General features: G+C 37.8%; 1 protein-coding gene across 1 annotated transcript in view; it reads right to left on the bottom strand.

Moving 5' to 3' along the window:
* Positions 1-18,613, bottom strand: part of CFAP57 (cilia and flagella associated protein 57) — a 1,240,893-nt gene that overhangs the window by 878,348 nt on the left and 343,932 nt on the right. The window contains exon 7 of the mRNA XM_044085374.1: positions 4,885-5,024. Coding sequence (XP_043941309.1) covers positions 4,885-5,024 — 140 coding nt within the window. The remainder of the gene's footprint in view (positions 1-4,884; positions 5,025-18,613) is intronic.

Raw genomic sequence — 18,613 nt, 5'->3', positions numbered from 1 at the left:
AGCTGAAACAGAAGAAAATAGGCAGTATAAGACATAGTAGAAGAATGGAGAAAAATTAAGCTTAAACTGTGCTTAATGTTGGAGAGAGGTGTAGAGGTTAAGAAAATATACACAAATATAACCTACCTTCACTACTGTTCCCTGAGGTCCTTTGGCAAATGGTTAGGAAACACCTTTGTAAGGACTTCAGGGTGTGTATGAAAAGTACAGGACAGTGAACAAATTTTCTAGTAGGTAAATGAGTGAGAACCTTTTAGAACGTAAAACAGTTTAACCCATATTTTTTGTAAGTAGAGCAGTTTAACCCAGACTTTTGTATGCTACAAAACACTCATGTCTTCACACTACTATCAATTCTTAGCAGTAATTAGTTTTTCACAGTTAGACATATATGGAACAGTACTAAATACAGTCTGTTTTTGAAGTACCCACAGAAAGTATTTCTAGAACACTATAAAACCAATAAACAAATACATATAGACAGTACAGTGAATAGATTTCTATCTCATCATATCTCTTTTATGCACCTGTAAACTCTACTCACCCATATGTCACTGAACAGTGTTTTCTAGATCATAATTCCTATACCATTCTGATTGATTCTTACTTGTAACACAACTGGCTTATTTGTGTCACAGTACTTTAATGTGTTTGCATATGTACATATTTTCCTGAGTATTTCAAAACTCTTTTTTTGTTCATAGCTCTATTTTTTTGGCTAGCTTCTGCTCCAACAACCTACAAACAGGCATAAATATCTCAAACAGACCAGTTACCATTCTATAATGATTGATTGTCTTTTGGCTTTGGCATTTGCTAAACTCCTCTGACTTTTTTTGTGCATAAGGCTTCAGTTCTTCTGACATCAGAATGTGAGCCATGTAATTCAGAACAGTGAGTCTTACTTTATATCTGTTTTTACTGAATTTGAAGTAACACTGCTTTAATCTCTTAAGCAACTGCATCAATCCCTTGTCATGCTCTTTTCTTGTTCATAGCTCTACTATTTGGCTAGCTTCTGTTCCAACAATCTACAAACAGGCATACATATCTCAGACAGACTAGCTACTAACTTTATCATTCCAACAAAATTTCTATAATGATTGTGTTTGGTTTGGCATTTGCTAAACTGCTCTGACTTTTTTGTGTAGAAGGCTTCAGTTCTTCTGACATCAGAATGTGACTCATGTAATTCAGAATAGTGACTCTTACTTTATATCTGTTCTTATTAATTTGAAGTAGCACTGCTTTAATCAACTGCATCAGTCGCTTGTCATACTCTTCATCTGACTGACTCCACAATAGATCATATACATTATGTTATAAAAGTGAATTAGCAAAAGCAATCTTGTATATCTGACATGTTATGTATTTCTATCTCTATTTGTGATGTTTTTTAAATGTAATGGAGATTTTCTCCCTGGGCCTCCTCTGAAAATGGGCTACTACTGGCCCAATCAGACATTACCAGTAAACAAATGTAAAATAAATAAAATAAAATGATGTTTATAACACATTCCAATCCCTCAATTTCCTGTATAATATCTCCTTTGGCTTCCTTAGGCAGTGAAGAAATACAAAAATTTAAGTCTAAGAAATCTGTATCTTCTGAACTGTGTATTATATGTACACAATTTGTAGCATTTTTCACCTATTCGTATTTGCCAGAATCCTTAAATTCTGGCTTGCACCAAAAAGAACTTGGCAATTTGACACTGTTAAGACTACTTATCAACTGTAGGCAATGAGAAATGTTCTGTTTTAGTCACATTATTTAGATCTTGGGAATCAATACAAATGCGAATCATGTTGCTTTACAATAGAAACTATACTATTCACCAGGTATTTTGGTTCTAATTAGTTCTTAATAAAACCTTCTATTCACTTTATCTTCTGTTGTAGTCTACTCTTGAGACCCACTGGCACTTTTCTTGCAGTACATCTCAGTGTCACTGACACTGCAACAGGTGTTTTTTTAAGTAGTATTTACCAGGCAATTTCTCTACACTAGTAAATAAATGACCATAGTCATGAATGAAATCACTGCTATGTTTCTGAAGAGTATTCAAGATGTCTCTGCAATTGTGTGCCTGTTGCTGTACACAGGCACTCTTTAGTTGTACAATGAAACCTGCCTTGGATCCTTGGAGAGAAGGCAGCCACTACTGAAGAAATTATATCCAGAAAATGGGCTAAAAAAGGTGGCTAAACACAAATGCTAAAAGTTTGTCTTACAAAGAATTGAAAAATATATTCATCTATGTTTTTCATTTGCATGATATGGAGGAGAAGTGACAGCTCTGAAGTGATAAGAGTTCATGTATTTAAATTTAGTGACATTGAAATTACAGATGTAAGCATTTCCCCATTTAAAAAAGGGTCACTTTTATTACTACAAAATGGGTGGATGTTATAAATACTTTAATTAATTTAAATTATACATCAGGAAGTTATAACTAGCCCTTATGTTTCATTCAGCTGAGTAACACTGAAAAGCATTGTCAGCTCTGTGGTATGTTCAGTCTCCCAACATGTTCCGCAATTAAACATTTCTGAGAGGTGAGATTGGTATTAGAAATTTGTTGGGAAAGAAGTCCAAACATAAAGTTTATAATCTTTCTAAGTCTGAGTCAGAAGTGTTACTTGATGTATCAGTGAATTCTTCTGTTCATATTATGACACCTGCCTAACATGGGGTAATTCTAATAAATTTAATTAGTTATCACAGTAAAAAGTCTTTAATGTTAAATAATGACATATTTTATGCTTGAGTTTCAAAAAAATGAGATGAGCTTAGCACAAAACCAGAATGATATATTTTACAAGATCTTTTGTTAGAACATATTTCCCCAGAACTATTTATTTATTTAACAGTGAAATATCCAATTATATTGGAAATGTTTGGCAACCCTAATATTCATATGAATAGGGTGGACCCTCCTACAAGACAGGTATTTCTATAGGAGGTAACGAGACAGAGCCATTTGCCATTTTTCTTGATTTTTAGTTAAAAGATTTATTAAAAAATGCCTACCATCTTAAAAGATTATTGGCACTTACTGGATATGTTGAGGGAAATGTAATTAAACAATGACATTGCTGATTTGTTCACTGTGATTTCTCAGAACATAGCATTGAAATATTTGAGAACTATTTTACAAGAATCTCGCTGTTTGTCCAACAATATACTTGAATTAGTGAGTAAATTTATGGATCTAGTCTTATCTAATAATTACTTTCTGTTTCATGGTAAATATTACAAACAATGTTCCGGGGTGGCAATATATACTGCCTCAGCTCCTATTTTTGAAAATTTAATTCTAGCATACTTGGAAAAGAATTATGTTTTTAATTGTGAATTTTATATAAATTTATATACATATTTATGACACCTAGATTACATTTTTATTATTTGGACTGGTACAGTTGAATGTTTAAATTACTTTTTTGCTTATTTGCAAGGAACAATGTCTTTTTTGAATTTCACTTATAATGTGTCTAGTAATAGTGTAACTTCCTTGACATAACTATTTTTAAAAGCCTGGAGTCAAGAACATTTGACTATATCATTTTGAAAAACCCATATTCACTAATGCCTATTTACACTTTCACAGTAACCACCCTTTTAAAAAGAAAAATAATTTGATTAAAGGCCAACTAGTAAGGCTTTCTAGATTGCTTTCTAATAAAGAAAATTGTAACAATGTGAAAATTGTAAGAGATACATTTTTAGATAAATAATATCACAGAAAGTGTATGAGGTTATTGCTGAGATTATTGTTAAGAGAACTATTTATTTTCAGTCCATTTTGTTGGCCTCATTGAACACTGAACCAGAGTGGGTCATTTTTTTTTCCTTTGGACATATCAGTTAAATGTTCATTTGACAATGTTCTTCTTAAGGATATCATATATAGGCATTGCAACTTTTTTAAAGTTTCTGATGATATGATAACAATATTGGGTAAAAGGAATACATTTTCAAAAGTAGTTTTGATTTAAAAAGGTCATTTGAAAATAATTATGCATTTATACTTAATAAGAAATCTTTATCCAAGTTCAAATTTGGTCATGCAAGTAATGTAGGTCTAATGCTAGGACAAAATGCATCATCTTGGGCACAAATATCACCACAATCACTTTTGAGGACCTTTCTTATTGTTGTACAATTGGCATGGTTTATATAGCCCAGTGTTTGTCTTCCCCATCTTTTTATATTGGGAAAATAAGAAAACTGTTTAGGATGCAAATTTTCAACATTACTGATATAGTCTTTCTTGAAAAGAGTGAGGGCAGAGGAAGAATTTAAAACTGCATAGGACTGACATACGGCAATTCGTGTGCTGAGTGGATGAAAGAAGATGATAGGTTCTGGTTAACAAGATGTGTACCTTATTCAAAAGGTAGGGAAACTGGTGTACTGGGGGATCTATATTATTTCAGTGAATGCTTAAAATAGCGAATGCTGTTTAATCGACCCAATAAAGTCGAAATCCCTAAATCCCGAACACATGGAACAGTGATTATTTTCCCCAGGGAAAATAAATCGCTGCTCCATTAAAGAAAAAATATCCAAACACAAAATAAAAATGGGGAGCTTTACCCCCCACATCCCCCTATTTAAATATACCAATTCCGGGATTGCACTACAGTGGAGGAAATGGCAAAGTCCCGAACACGGCCCAGTGATTTTTTTTCCCCTGGGATAAAAATTGCTGTTCCATGTGTTTGGGATTTAGGGATTTCAACTTTATTGGGTCAATTAAACAGCTTTTGCTATTTTAAGTGTTTGCTGAAATAATATAGACCCATACTGGGCAGATAGAGGATCCTTATAAAGCATGACAATCTATATGCTATGAAAAATATAACAATACAACTTACTTTGTTTCATAATTCCAAACACGAACTGATCGATCAATGGAACAGGTCACCGCAAGTGGTTTCCAGACACAGACATCAAGGCTCATGATGGCATTTGAATGGAAGGAATATGTCAGGTGCTCAAAGTGAGCTTGGTCGCCCTAAAAAGACAAAAGTAACGAAATAGAGACATATATTTGTGTCTTAGTTTGCATGAAAGGGTAGTACATTAGTATAACCGAAACGTTTAGTTCAGAAAGCTACATTAAGCTGATAATAGACAATTTCTGGATTAATTGTCAATAAAGTGGGAAATGTGAAAATATAACAGAAGCAAAATATAAAAACTTAGTTATGTTTAAAAAACTTTCTTCTGACAAGCTGTTTTCTTCTAAGAAGGCAAAGGAAAAACACTGGCAATAGAAATCATCATGTCTTTTGTACCAAAGCATATGCTGTAGTAATGGACACATTTTACAATTCAGACATATGAAGCAAGATCAGGAGACAGTATAGAGAAAAGTCAGTTAAACATAGTCTGCCACCTCACAAACATGAACCAGGACAATATGTATCTGTGGTAAGTAGTACGGTTCTAAAAGTATAACTTTCTAAATATTTATTAAATTATTCCCTTAATAAGTCCCATTCATTTGATAAGCCAGGTAAGTAAGAATTTTTCAATAAAAATAACTTAACAGCCTTGGGTAAAGTGGAGATCAAACCAACCACACCACATGCATTATATAACATTCTATGAGGTTACACAACACTTGGAGGAAAGTACATTTGTGTAAGTAAAGTTACCATAGCACTACTGCAGTACCTTCAGCTATATGGGTTATATTATGCTAAGGGTATAACAGCCAGCCAGCTAAGAAAGCCTTCAGGACACCTTCCACACACCCAAACTCTTAGTAAGCTCAGGGTTTGGTTTGTGCGCCAAGCCCTTGACAGCTTTCATGGCACCCAAGAGACTGAGAGAAAGACACTAATGACATGACAAAGACAATGCTAGGAAAATTAAAATAATGGTCCTGTCTCAGGAACAAAGGCATGCAAAAATGAGAGGAATTGAGGGAGGCAGAGGCTACTGCAACAGTAATCAATTATCATCTATTGTAATAGTAAGTTTACTTACACAACATTACTATTTTCATCATTAGAATCACTGCTGCAGTAGCCTAAGCTATACTGATTAATTGCTACAGCTTAGACTGACTGGCAGGAGGAATTATGAGGGTCCAGGAGTCCCTGAAGAGTGATCCTAACAGAGTCTGTCCTAGATCTGGAAAAGGAATATAGTTTACAGTCCTTTCAAAAGCATGCATAGAGGAACAAGTTACTGCTCGTAGAATCTAGCCCTTTCCAAAAAGTCACAGACAAAGCCAAGGCCTGGCAGAATGAGGCTTAACCCTACCTGAAATAATTTTGTAGTGGTGGGTATAACAAAAGGTAACAGCATGAACCAACCATATGGAAATAGTCCACTTGACACAGGTTGTCCTTTTTTTACCTTAACAAGAAATGAACACCTGATCAGAAATCCAGAAAGATGTTGTTCTGTCAAGATAGCACAGGAGTTGTTTGTGGACAGCCAAGGTACTGAGCATCCTTTCTCCCTCATTTTTAGGTTTCTGGAAAAAAGATGGGAAGATGGAAGCTTGGATAGATTGGCTTAAGGTAAACTAGGGTACTACTTTAAACATAAAAGAAGACTTGGTTCTCAAGGCACCTTTGTCTTTGTAGAAAATGAGATAAGGTTGACCCACCATAATAGCTTACAACTCAGATACTCTTCTTACAAAGGTCAGAGCAATTAATAACACTGTTTTCCATGTTAAGAACCTCAAGTCAGCCCAATGAGCTGATTTAAATGGAGCAAGAGTTAACTTTGTTAAAACAAATTTAAGAACCCAAGAAGGAGCCACCTGCAGGATTTGTATACAACATCCCTTTCAAAAACATTTTTACCTGAGAATGCATTGAAAAATGGGGATCTATGGGCAGATGTGCTGAATTATCTAACAAATGAACCTTGGCTGAGGAGTAAGGCAGACTAGAGGATAGTAACTCATACAAATAAAATAGCACCAGAGAAACAGTAGACCTGAATGGGTACTAGTTCTTTTCCTGGCACCAACTAGAAAACATTTTCTATTTACTAATATACGATTTTCTAGTAGTTGGTTTTCCTGACTCTAACACCTGATACCTGCTGCACATTCTCAGGAAAAAGGTGCCCAAATGGTATAATTCTAACATCCAGGAAGTGAATAACAAAAAGTATTAGTTGAGAACAACCATCACAAAATACTTTACTTTGACATGAGTTGTCTTTTCTTTCTGCCAACATAAGAAACAAATAGATGATCTGCTTCTTTAAAGGACATAATTCTGTCAAGATAGTACCTGAGTTGCCTATGCCCACCCACAGTATGTGGAATCTATTCTTCCTGGTTCTGAGGACCTGGTAGAACACTGGTAGATTAAAGGCTTGATTCAAAGTCAATTCTGAAACTACTCTGGGCATGAATGAAACCCTGTCTCTATGGAAGACCAAATAGGGTTCACCTACCATAAGAGTTTGCAACTCAGATACTCTTCTTGCAGATGCTGGAGCAATGAGAAGAACAGTTTCCCATTTAATGAACTTTAAGTCTGCTTGACAAGCAGGTACAAATGGAGACATGGTTAACTTTTCTTGCACAAAGTTAAGAACTCAGGAAGGATCAACATGTTTATAAGGAGATTTCAAGTGTTCCTTAAGAAACTGTTTCACTAAAGTCATAGAAAAACTGGGATCCGTGGGCAAAAAAAAAAGCAGAAATGGCCACAAGATGTACCTTGATAGAGGAATAAGACAGGCACCAGGATAATTACTCACACAAATATTTAAGCACCAGTGGTACATAATCCCTAATATGGCACCGGTTATTGGCCAGACACCAACAAGAAAATCTTTTCTGCTTGCCAATATAAAATTTCGTAGTAGCATATGTTCTTGCCTCCTTTAGTACTTGCTGCACGTCCTCTGGAAATATATGCCTAAAAGGAATTAAAATTGAATCATCCAGGCAGTTAGTCTGAGACTGGGTATATCAAACTCCCTGTGTCTTCTGTGAGAAATTCCAGTTTGTGAGAAGCTTGTGGTAATTTCCCCAGCCAGTTAAATAAGAAGGGAGAAACAATGTTGCCTGGGCTAAAATGGGGTCACCACAATGATCTTTGGGGGATCCTAAAGTATCTTAAGTATTACCCTGGATATCAGTGGAAAGGGGTGCATATGTATAAAGAAACATTCCCAACCATGGGAAAGAAAAGACATACTTTCTATAAGTGCTTTGCAAGGAGTCCTGAAGTAGAGTTTGTTCATTTGTCGGTTTTGGAAAAAGACAAACAGATCTCCTTGAGGCGGCACAGTGGTAGAGCAGATACTATTGTTGCCTCACAGCAAGAGGTTTGCTGGTTCAATTTTCAGCTGGGGAGCCTTCTGTGCAGAGTCTGCATTTCCTCCCTGTGTTCACATGAGTTTGCTCTGGGTGCTCAATTTTCCTTCCATATTGTAAAGGCATGCAGTATGTGTCTTGTGATGTTGTCTGTAATCACCTGAAGCAATCCAGGGGATAACAGATGATGATGAGATTTTAAGGCATGTACTACAGCTCACATCTCTTTGACACTGACGTGCTTTGGTCTGCGTTAGAAGTACCATAGGCTTTGCACCTTTAACCCCAGAGAAACTGCCCCGTACCCCAAGTGATATCTGTGGCATCTACAGTTACAGACTGACTTAGAGGTAAAAGAGGAAAGGGAAGACTTGGATTTGTTTCTATTTGTAGTCTCCAACAGTGCAGTTCTTGTATGACAAAGCCCAATACAGTAGAGAGTTGATTATCTGAACTAATTGTGACCGAGGGTAGTTCAGATAATCAGACTCTTCAGATAATCAAACATATGGTTGAACCAGATAAAAAACTTCAAAAATCTTGTTTTTTTCTGCATGCAGGAATACACTTTTCAACCATTCAGTGATTTTCACTGGACAATAAAAAATATTTTTCAAACAGGAGTTGGCTACAGGCTCAAAAAACATGCTCAAGTGAATACGTATAATGTTTACATATTCAGAATTTATGATTTTTCCTACCCAAAAACATTGGAAGGCTGGTTCGGATAAGTGACATTTTGGATAATTGGCATTCAGATAATCGACTCTCTATTGTACTGGAATCTGAATTACTACAGGATACAAATAATGGATCTGTATATTTTTTATAAAACATTGAATCTGTCTCATGTGCAACCTGGCAAGAGGAATCATGAGAATCATAGAAGCCATGAACCCCAGGATCCTGAGATACTCTCTGGCTGAGGTCCATGACTGATTTGAAAACTTCAGCAATGTTTCCAGATAAAAATCCACATTCTCCTGTGTTAAATATGCCTTTATCTGCAAGATGTCCATACAATAGCTTAGAAAGACAATCCTGTGTGATGGAGTAAGGAGGATTTCTGAACATTTATTTGGAACCCCAGAGCAGTCAGAAGAGAAGAGAACAAACTCATTGCAATGAATCTTGACATGTGGGAAAAGACACTGCAAAGATGAATAGGTCATCTAAATAAAGAAAAAATATGAATGATATTCAGTCTTCAATGAGCTATGACAGTTAGACACTTTCAAAGCTTTCAAAGCTGGCCAGTGGTCATCCTAGGATATGATATAACCCAAATAGCTTAGACTACTGCAACAGTGAACTAAATGTTGAGCATCAGTAGAAGTCATTGTAGAAACAAATGATATCACTGTTTCGAGAATGTAATATGAGCATATTTTTAGAGCGAAGTTGTTTTTTAAAAGAAGTTCTGTAAATTTAAAACTTAAGGCAGGTACTTTACTTGAGGTCTCTGAGCTAATGTCATCTGAAAAACTGAAGACTGATAGGCATAGTTTATTTTAAACTGTAGGAGGTAATTTATGACATTTTCTTCTGTTATTCTGCTACAAAGGAATGTAAAGAAGATATGAACATCAAATGGTTCTGTGCTTTTAGCTAATGTTGAAAGACTTGGCTTTATCTTATGCTGGCAGAATATGTAGATTTATTATCTCTGATAATGAAACTTTTAAGAGTCCCTCAGTTTAACATGTAGAGTAGTAGAAATTATTTTATTACCGTAATAAATTGTTTTTGATATTGCCTTGTCTAACAGTAGAAAAGATTACTTGAAGATTTCTGGCAGGATGTCTGCCATACCAGTCAGTGCCATACCTCTCAACCTCTTAGAGCAAGAAATCTGGACAAAGCCACAAATAAAATAGATTCGTAGATTCATAGAATAGTACTAAGCTAACTGCACTTGTGAGCCATTTTAAGCTTAGCCAATTATCCCTTGTGAGACTCAAACCCTGCACCCCTGTGTTTGTAAGGCAAACACCTTAACCATTAGGCCACCCGCAAAGGCCCAAAAATAGGGACAATTTTTAAATATTACTCTTAGAAACTTAGAAAGTTGATAGTTTAACAGGTTTTGCATTCACATGAATTTTTGAAGGGTATAAAACCTGAAACTCAAATGTCTGTCATTATCTTCTAACATCAGTCTTAAATGATTTGCCACTTGTATGCCAGAAAACCACAATTTTATAAAAAATGGACCAAAAATATGAGGCAAAAATCTGGACATTCTGTGAAAATCTGTACAGTTGAGAGGTACTCAGTGCATATGTTTTAGAAAAGCTTCTCGTACAGGAAACATTTATGTGTGGAATCAAACTGTACTTGTTTGCTGCATACTACACTAGCTTAAATTGAAAGAGAATTGCCCTACTGTTATGGTCAAGAAAAAAGTCTAGTGATGCCATCTTTAGAATTTTTTGCCAACAAAACAAAAATTATTATTTTGTTAACTTTAGGCAACTCTGTATCACAGCCACAATGTCTGTATATGATGTAAACACACTCATAATATCTGCAGTCTGAATTGCTGGAGTGACACGTCAAAAGATGTTGGTTTTGCCATTTGCTGGCTCGCCATTAACACCTTAATATAAAAGTACATTGTAAATTGTAAAAAATAATAAAACATTTTGAAATCAGAAGACAGTAGTACTTTTTTTCAATTGAAGTAAAGCAGACTACATTGTGGTTCTCTCTCAAAGCAGAAGATGCATGTACTTTAATAATTAGATAACTAAAGACTGCCATTTATGACCTATTATAACTAATGATGTTCTTAGTCCTTATGAAAACGGTGCATCCAACCTTTTGCTATACCAGATTGCTAGAACTTTCCAGTCTTTTCCATGCAGACTTTAAGTACTAAAGCAATTAGGAAATCAGTCTCTGATCACATCAGCATGAACTGTTTGTTCTTTCTTTTCTTGCTATATCAGCAAATATTCTGTACAAACTGAAGAATGCCTATTATTACCCAGTTATACTGTACGTCAGGCTGACTTGGAACTTCAATAAGAAAAGCATACATTAAAAATACACAGGCATGCCTCAACAATTCCTGCATTATATTTACTTGTATCTGTCTTATATTTCAAAAAGAATCCATGACTGGGATGTTAACGCAGGATTTAACCACAGATGGCATGATTTTATCATGGGGTGAAGCCTGAGTGATTAAACAAAGCCAGACATAGGTAAATCTTGGGTTAACCATGTATAGGAGTAGATTGTTGTTATTAGATAATGACATTAATAAAAATGTCTTACCTTTTCTAAATAATGGCATTCCACAAATGAACTTTATATTCTTCTGCCAGCTTCCTGTAGTCTGGGGCATGTAAGATATGTAGTGCGCATGCACAGTACATTGTTTCTGTGCTATATTTTTAAGGTAGTAAGGATTGTGCATAGTCCATGTAGCATACCTCTCAAAAGTGTAGATTTTCACAGAATGTCAATATGCTTGCCTCATATTGTTGATCTGTTCTTAATAAAAGAGCTGTTTTGTGGTAAATATTTGAGGACTGAAATCACTAGATAATGACAGACATCACTTTCTGATGGTATGCCATGAAAATGCTTGTATGGGTGCTCTGGGCAATGACAACAGTGAGTTGTTTTATTTTTTATTATTATTATTTTTTAACAATAGCTTATCGTCATGAGCATGTTTTTATACATATTTTTTTTTTACGTTTTTAAGTGTTAAAAAATGAGTTATGTACTTACCATAACTTGGCATCTGTGTTATCCTATGTCATTATTCATCACCATAGGGTCTAAGATCCGATATCAGATCTGAGCCGGGAACCTACAACAGATTGATCCAAGGCTCTAGCTCCTCCCTTCCATAATGCCCTGCTGACCTCTAACCCCCAAGATCAAGTTTGCTAACATATTCCCAGTGGCTAATCCTCCAAAACTAGAAGGACAGAGTCCAGGACCAGAGGAGAAGCACTTCAGCTTCCTCCAAGATCCAACAAGGTAGGGGAATGGTGGGAGGGAAATGTGATGAATAACAGCATAGGATAACGCATATGCCAAGTTATGGTAAGACATAACATGTTATCTGATGTTATCCATGTCATTATTCATCAACATAGGGTCAGAGTCCCCAGCTATCATTTATCCTGGGAGGCCTCAAGGAAGGACATGCCGAAGCACCGTGGAGCCAAAGCAAGCCCTGTAAGGATTAGACCAAGTGGCAGCAGCACAAATGTCATCAACAGAAAGTCTAGCCAAAAAGGCTGAGGAAGTAGCCATGGACCTCGTAGAATGAGCCCTGATTCTTTCTGGAACCTCAAGATGACTATTGTCATAGACTGTGGAAATGCATAAAATTAGACCTGTTAGCAACAGCTTGCATTTCATTGCTGGAATATGTGTTCTGAGAGACTGCTTTTCAATCTATATGGAAATATACAGAGCTAAGTATATATTTTTTTAGTTTTAGATGTTGTACTGTTAATTGTTGCTTATAGTTTTTCAGATCTCTGCTGTAAGTGTTTTCCCCACCTCCCCCTATTTTCTGCTGTGTCTTCAGTTGGTATAACTGTTTTTTACAGCTTGTGTGTTATCTAACTCAAGGATCACATGCATAAAATTAGACCTGTTAGTAACAGCCTGCTTTTCATTGCTGGAACCTGTGTTCTGAGAGACTGCTTTTCAATCTATCTGGAAATATACAGAGCTAAGTATATTTTTTTGGTTTTAGAGTTTGTACTGTTAATTGTTGTTTATAGTTTTTCAGATCTCTGCTGAAAGTGTTTTCCCCACCTCCCCCTATTTTCTGCTGTGTCTTCAGTTGGTATAACTGTTTTTTACAGCTTGTGTGTTATCTAACTCAAGGATCACATGTATAAAATTAGACCTGTTAGTAACAACCTGCTTTTCATTGCTGGAACCTGTGTTCTGAGAGACTGCTTTTCAATCAGTCTGGAAATATACAGAGCTAAGTATATTTTTTTGGTTTTAGAGTTTGTACTGTTAATTGTTGCTTATAGTTTTTCAGATCTCTGCTGAAAGTGTTTTCCCCACCTCCCCCTATTTTCTGCTGTGTCTTTAGTTGGTATAATTGTTTTTTACAGCTTGTATGTTATCTACCTCAAGGATCACGTGCATAAAATTAGACCTGTTAGTAACAGCCTGCATTTCATTGCTGGAACCTGTGTTCTAAAAGACTGCTTTTCAAGCTATCTGGAAATATAAAGAGTTAAGCATATTTTTTTGGTTTTTAGAGTTTGTACTGTTAATTGTTGCTTATAGTTTTTCAGATCTCTGCGGAAAGTGTTTTGTCCCACCCACCCTCACTATTTATGGCTTGTAGTTTAAATTTGGTGGCTTTTGCAGTTGCCCGCCCCACTGTAGATTTGATCTGGGACACTCCGCCAGTCCCATTTCTTTACCACATTCTACCTAATAAACTCCTTCTGCACTTGCTTTAAGTTCTTTTTAATTTAATTGCATTTTTTAAACTGTGTTTTGTCTAATATTGCTACATACTCAAGTGTGCTAGCTTGCACTGCATGTGAATTGTTTTTACTGCTGTTTTAGCTACTTTTCTGTTAAAAAAATTGCTGTAACCCTGTTTCCCACCTTTCCTGTAACTAGTGTAGTCCAGATACAGATTTGCTGTATCCGGGACTTTATGTAAGCTTCTGAGCCCCCCCCCCCCAAGCCTTTCTATGATAGGTGGAAGCCTTCTAGCTTATCAGTGGGAGTGGTAAGCACTAGATAACCTGTCTACCACATAAGGAGTGGTTCTGGCCCAGGAAATTTTAGTTATTGGCCATTTGGGCAATATTTTCTATCTCTCTCAACTTTCTGATTTGAAAGCCTGCATTTGCACTTGTTTCTGTCCTGTAACTAGTCTAGTGCAGATACAGATTCTTAGTTTTACCACTTAAATTTGCTTATTCATGCTCAGCACTTGTTCAGAACTTGCCAGCACTAAATAAGCTATGAATTACTATAGAACTCAACCTTCCTCATTACCTAGAGGAAAACAGTTTTTGTACTTACTTTTCTCACTTGCTTAGAGAAAAACTGCTCTTTTACTCACTTTCCTCACTTATCTAGAGGAACATAGTTTTTTATTCAGGCATGTTCAAGGGTCAAGCTCCCAGTGTTCTCTCCTGTCTATCTGATGAATCTGGGCATCTTGAGGCAATGTAGAAATTGCCTCATGTACAGACAACCCTCTACTCCTACCACCCAACACTACAACCTGTGAGAGATGCACTTATCTAGCCAAACTGGAGGTAAAGCTCTCTCCAACCAAGACTGAACTTGACAGTCAAGAGAAGGTAAACATTTGCACCACACCACACTCATCACATAGTCTCACTAAATCTACACCACCAAAATCCACACATAGTAACACAAAAACATTTGCGGAGGTTCTCAATAATAATCTGTCTAAGCAACAGACCTCTGAAGCAGAAACGCAAGCAACATCTATCCCCCAACACAACCCAAATGACATATAGCCCACAGACTCAGTGTGCCACTCAACCACAGCCAATAAGGTAAAACAACGTACCCAGCACACTAGTCATGGGTGACTCTATAGTCAGGCACACAGATGTCCTACCCACCAGGCTAAACAAGGAGAAGGTTACTGTCAGCTGCCTGTCAGGTGCCAGGATCCGCCACATAACCCACGCACTCAGGTCACTCCACAAGTACAAATATGACTCTGTCATTGTCCATGTTGGTGTGAATGACCTGAGACGTACCTCCCTGGACTACATGAAAAGAGACATAGAAGAGCTCTTTGATCATGTAGCCCAGGCAGGTATGACCCTAGCCCTGAGTAGCATTCTGCTATCACCCAAAATGATACTGCAGTACAAGGACAAAATCACTGACTTCAACAATTGGCTAAGCTTCTGGTGTCATTCTAAGGGGATCCAGTATCTGTCTACTTTGTATGACATGGTCGTCAGACCACGACAGAGATGGCCTGCACCTGTCTCCCCTGGGATTCCAGATACTGGCTAAGGCTCTTGCTGGCCCTATAGTGCCTTTTTTAGGCAAGGTTCAAATGACAAATTCACCACCATGCCAGGAACAGGCAAGCAAAAACTGAGGATAATGCTACTCAATGCTAGATTTCTAAATCTCAAAATGCACTCACTCGAGGCACTCCTTAAAATGGAGAACATTGATATCTGTGCAGTGACCTGGTTCAAGGCTACAGATAGCATGAGGCTATAATTCATACCACACTTTTCGGCCATGTAACCTGGACCGAAACACCAAATGCAGAGGTGTGTCCATATTCATTAAGGATATCCACACCTCCAGGCTAGTTGCTCAGCATAATGCATCCAAGGTTATCCAAGTGCAACTAACTCTGGGCAAAACTGCAATCCAAGCTGTAGCTTGCTATAGATTCCCCCACCATACCCCAGGATTCCCACTCCTCTTTTCTTGATGTACTGGAAAATATTAGGGTTCAACCAAACACCCTAATAATGGGCGACTTCAACTACCCCATCATTAACTGGGAAAACTACTTGTGTACCAACTCCTTAGCTCAACGCTTTCTGGAATTCATAAACTCCAATGCCCTGGATCAACTTATCCACACCCCCACCAGAGGCAACAATATCCTAGACCTAGTCATTACCAACATGAGTGACCGGTGTTCCACAACTGAAGTCAACTCCTCGTTAGTCCAATCCGACCATAAGCTAATCACCCTTGATATCCACATCCTGCCCCCACCCCCCATTAAGGAAACCATGGTAAAAATGTTTTCAAAGCTAACTTCATGCTTCTTAAGACAGAAGTAGTGAACTTCATGACACCCATGCAGATGGACAATACAGTTACAACTGATGAATCCTACACAAATGCACTCTATAAGCACTTACATGAGTGCATGGATCGTGCTATCCCAAACAGAACCAAGACGCTATCCTCCAAAAAAAGGAAGCCAATCTGGTGGTCCTCTGCCATAAATAAACTGTACAACAGAAGAAGAAACTGTTGCAAAAGAGAGTAAAATCCCATGAGTGGAGGAGCTCCCTGGTCAGCCTCAGTAAGAAGCTGAGATCCTAAGGACAACCACAAAGCATTCTATAGCTATGTCAAGAATCTTCATGGCAACATCCAGATCTGCTCTGAGTTACAGCACAATGGCACGAAAATTACAGAACCAACTGATATCACCAACATCCTGGCAGATAGGTTCAGTGCTAACTTTACCCCCTCTCACACCTTAAAGGCCCCATATCTATACAGGAAGAATGCAGAGTCCCTGTAATCACAACTACGCAGGTAAAAGCTGCACACTCTAAAGCCAAAAACACAGCATCCATGGGACCAGACAACATCCCAGGCTGCGTTTTACATAAACTTCAGAATGAACTGGATCCCCACCTTAGCACCATGTTCAATAATAACTTCGCATCAGGCTTTGTGCCCACTGAATGGTGCACAGCAACAGTTATCCCACTCCAGAAAGGGGGAGCCACCTCTGATCCCAGGAACTATCACGCTATTAGCCTGATGAGCCTGGTCTGCAAGACCATGGAACGTATCATCATGGAACTTATAAACAAAGACATTGGTAACTTCCAAACACTGGATCCCACCCAGTTTGGGATTCTGAAAGGTAGATCATGCCTCCTGAACCTGATCGACTTCTTTGAGGCAGTCACCAAAGCCGTAGATGAGGGTAAGGTGGTTCACACAGCATATCTTGACCTCGCCAAGGCTTTCAACACCATCCCCCATCCTGGAATTATAGCTAAACTCACTAAACTAGGTATAAATCCCTATGTCACAAGATGGGTTGCCAACTGGCTTACTGACAGAACCCACACTGTAAATGTTGCAGACTCCAAATCTGACCTCAATCCAGTGACAAGTGGAGTACCACAGGATTCAGTCATGGGATCTCTCCTATTTGGTATCTACTTCTCTGAAGTACAGGCTAACACAGAAGGCCTCTGGCTAATGAAGTTCACAGATGACTGCAAACCTGGAGCCATAGTTAAGTCCCCAAATAATGTGGACATCCTACAGAAGGGCCTCGCTGAGACAGATGCCTGGTGTCAGAGCCATGGCCTCAAGTTCAATGTCAAAAAGTGCAGTGTCATCCCCTTTGGTAAAAACTCTGTACCCATGAACTATCACATAGGCAGCAATCTACGTAACACCAAATGTGTGATAAGAGACCTTGGGACCCAGGTGGACAGTAGTCTCTCCTTTGATAGTCACATTGCCACAGTAGTCAGGAAATCCTTCTACGTTGCACACCTCATCATAAAAGGGTTCTCATCCAGGAAAAAAGAGGTCATTGTTCCCCTCTACTCGGCACTCATTAGACCCATTCTAGAGTACAACACCCCTTTTGGAATGTACCTCACAAGACATCTGCATTAGCTGGAAAGGCCGCAGAAGTACCTCACAAAGAGGATTACTGGCTTCAAACAAATGCCTTACACTGACCATCTCAAAAAAACTCAAGCTTTACTCCATAGCATACTGCATACTCTGAGGTGATCTCTGCCTAACATATAAAGCTATGTCAACCCCAGAGCTGTTGGACATGCTACACCTAAAGAAATCCCAATCCCTCTGAGCCACATGCTCTAGGGATCGAAACCATGTCACCACAATAAACAGGACATGCTGGAGGGATAGATTCCTGTCTCAGAGACTTCCAATACTCTGGAACAGGCTACCCATCTATGTCAAGTAAAGTTCTTCATTAGCACTCTTCAAGAAAAATCTTGATGAGGGGATGGGAAATAGGAAATACACCCCAAGGATCACTTCTGTGTCTCTGCTCGACAGTGGCACAGGAAAATAACCTTCTTGGGTGGCATAAGCCAGGGGAACCTTGTTGGCTAGGCTTACGTAGGCCCTTGGGCCGATAGCCTAGTACCTACCTATGAACCTATGCAGCTAGAGATGCACTTAGAAATAGTGACCTTAGAAACCAGGACACCATGTCTGTTTGGGGAAAAAGCCAAAAAGAGCTGTTCTGACTTGTGAAATCCTATGGCCTATGAAGATAAAACTATAATTGCCTGTGTACATTCAAAGTATACAAATTGTACACCCCTTTATTAGAATAACTAGAAAAGAACACTTTTAGCTGAATTGCATTGGTTTAGATTAGATTCAGAAGTAACTTTGGGCAAGAAAGAGGGATTCATCCTGAGACAAAAATTGAGAGAAACTATGTCCTTGTGAAAAATCATGTAAGGCGGGGCAATGGAAAGAGTTTGCAGTTCAGAAACCCTCCTAGCAGAAGTTATAGCAACCAG

The sequence above is a fragment of the Protopterus annectens genome, chromosome 10.part0, assembly GCF_019279795.1.
Source record: "Protopterus annectens isolate FY-2018-M chromosome 10.part0, PAN1.0, whole genome shotgun sequence".
In the NCBI taxonomy this organism is placed as follows: Eukaryota; Metazoa; Chordata; order Ceratodontiformes; family Protopteridae; genus Protopterus; species Protopterus annectens.
The sequence above is the reverse complement of the archived record's forward strand: the minus strand, read 5'-3'. Positions and strand labels throughout refer to the sequence as shown.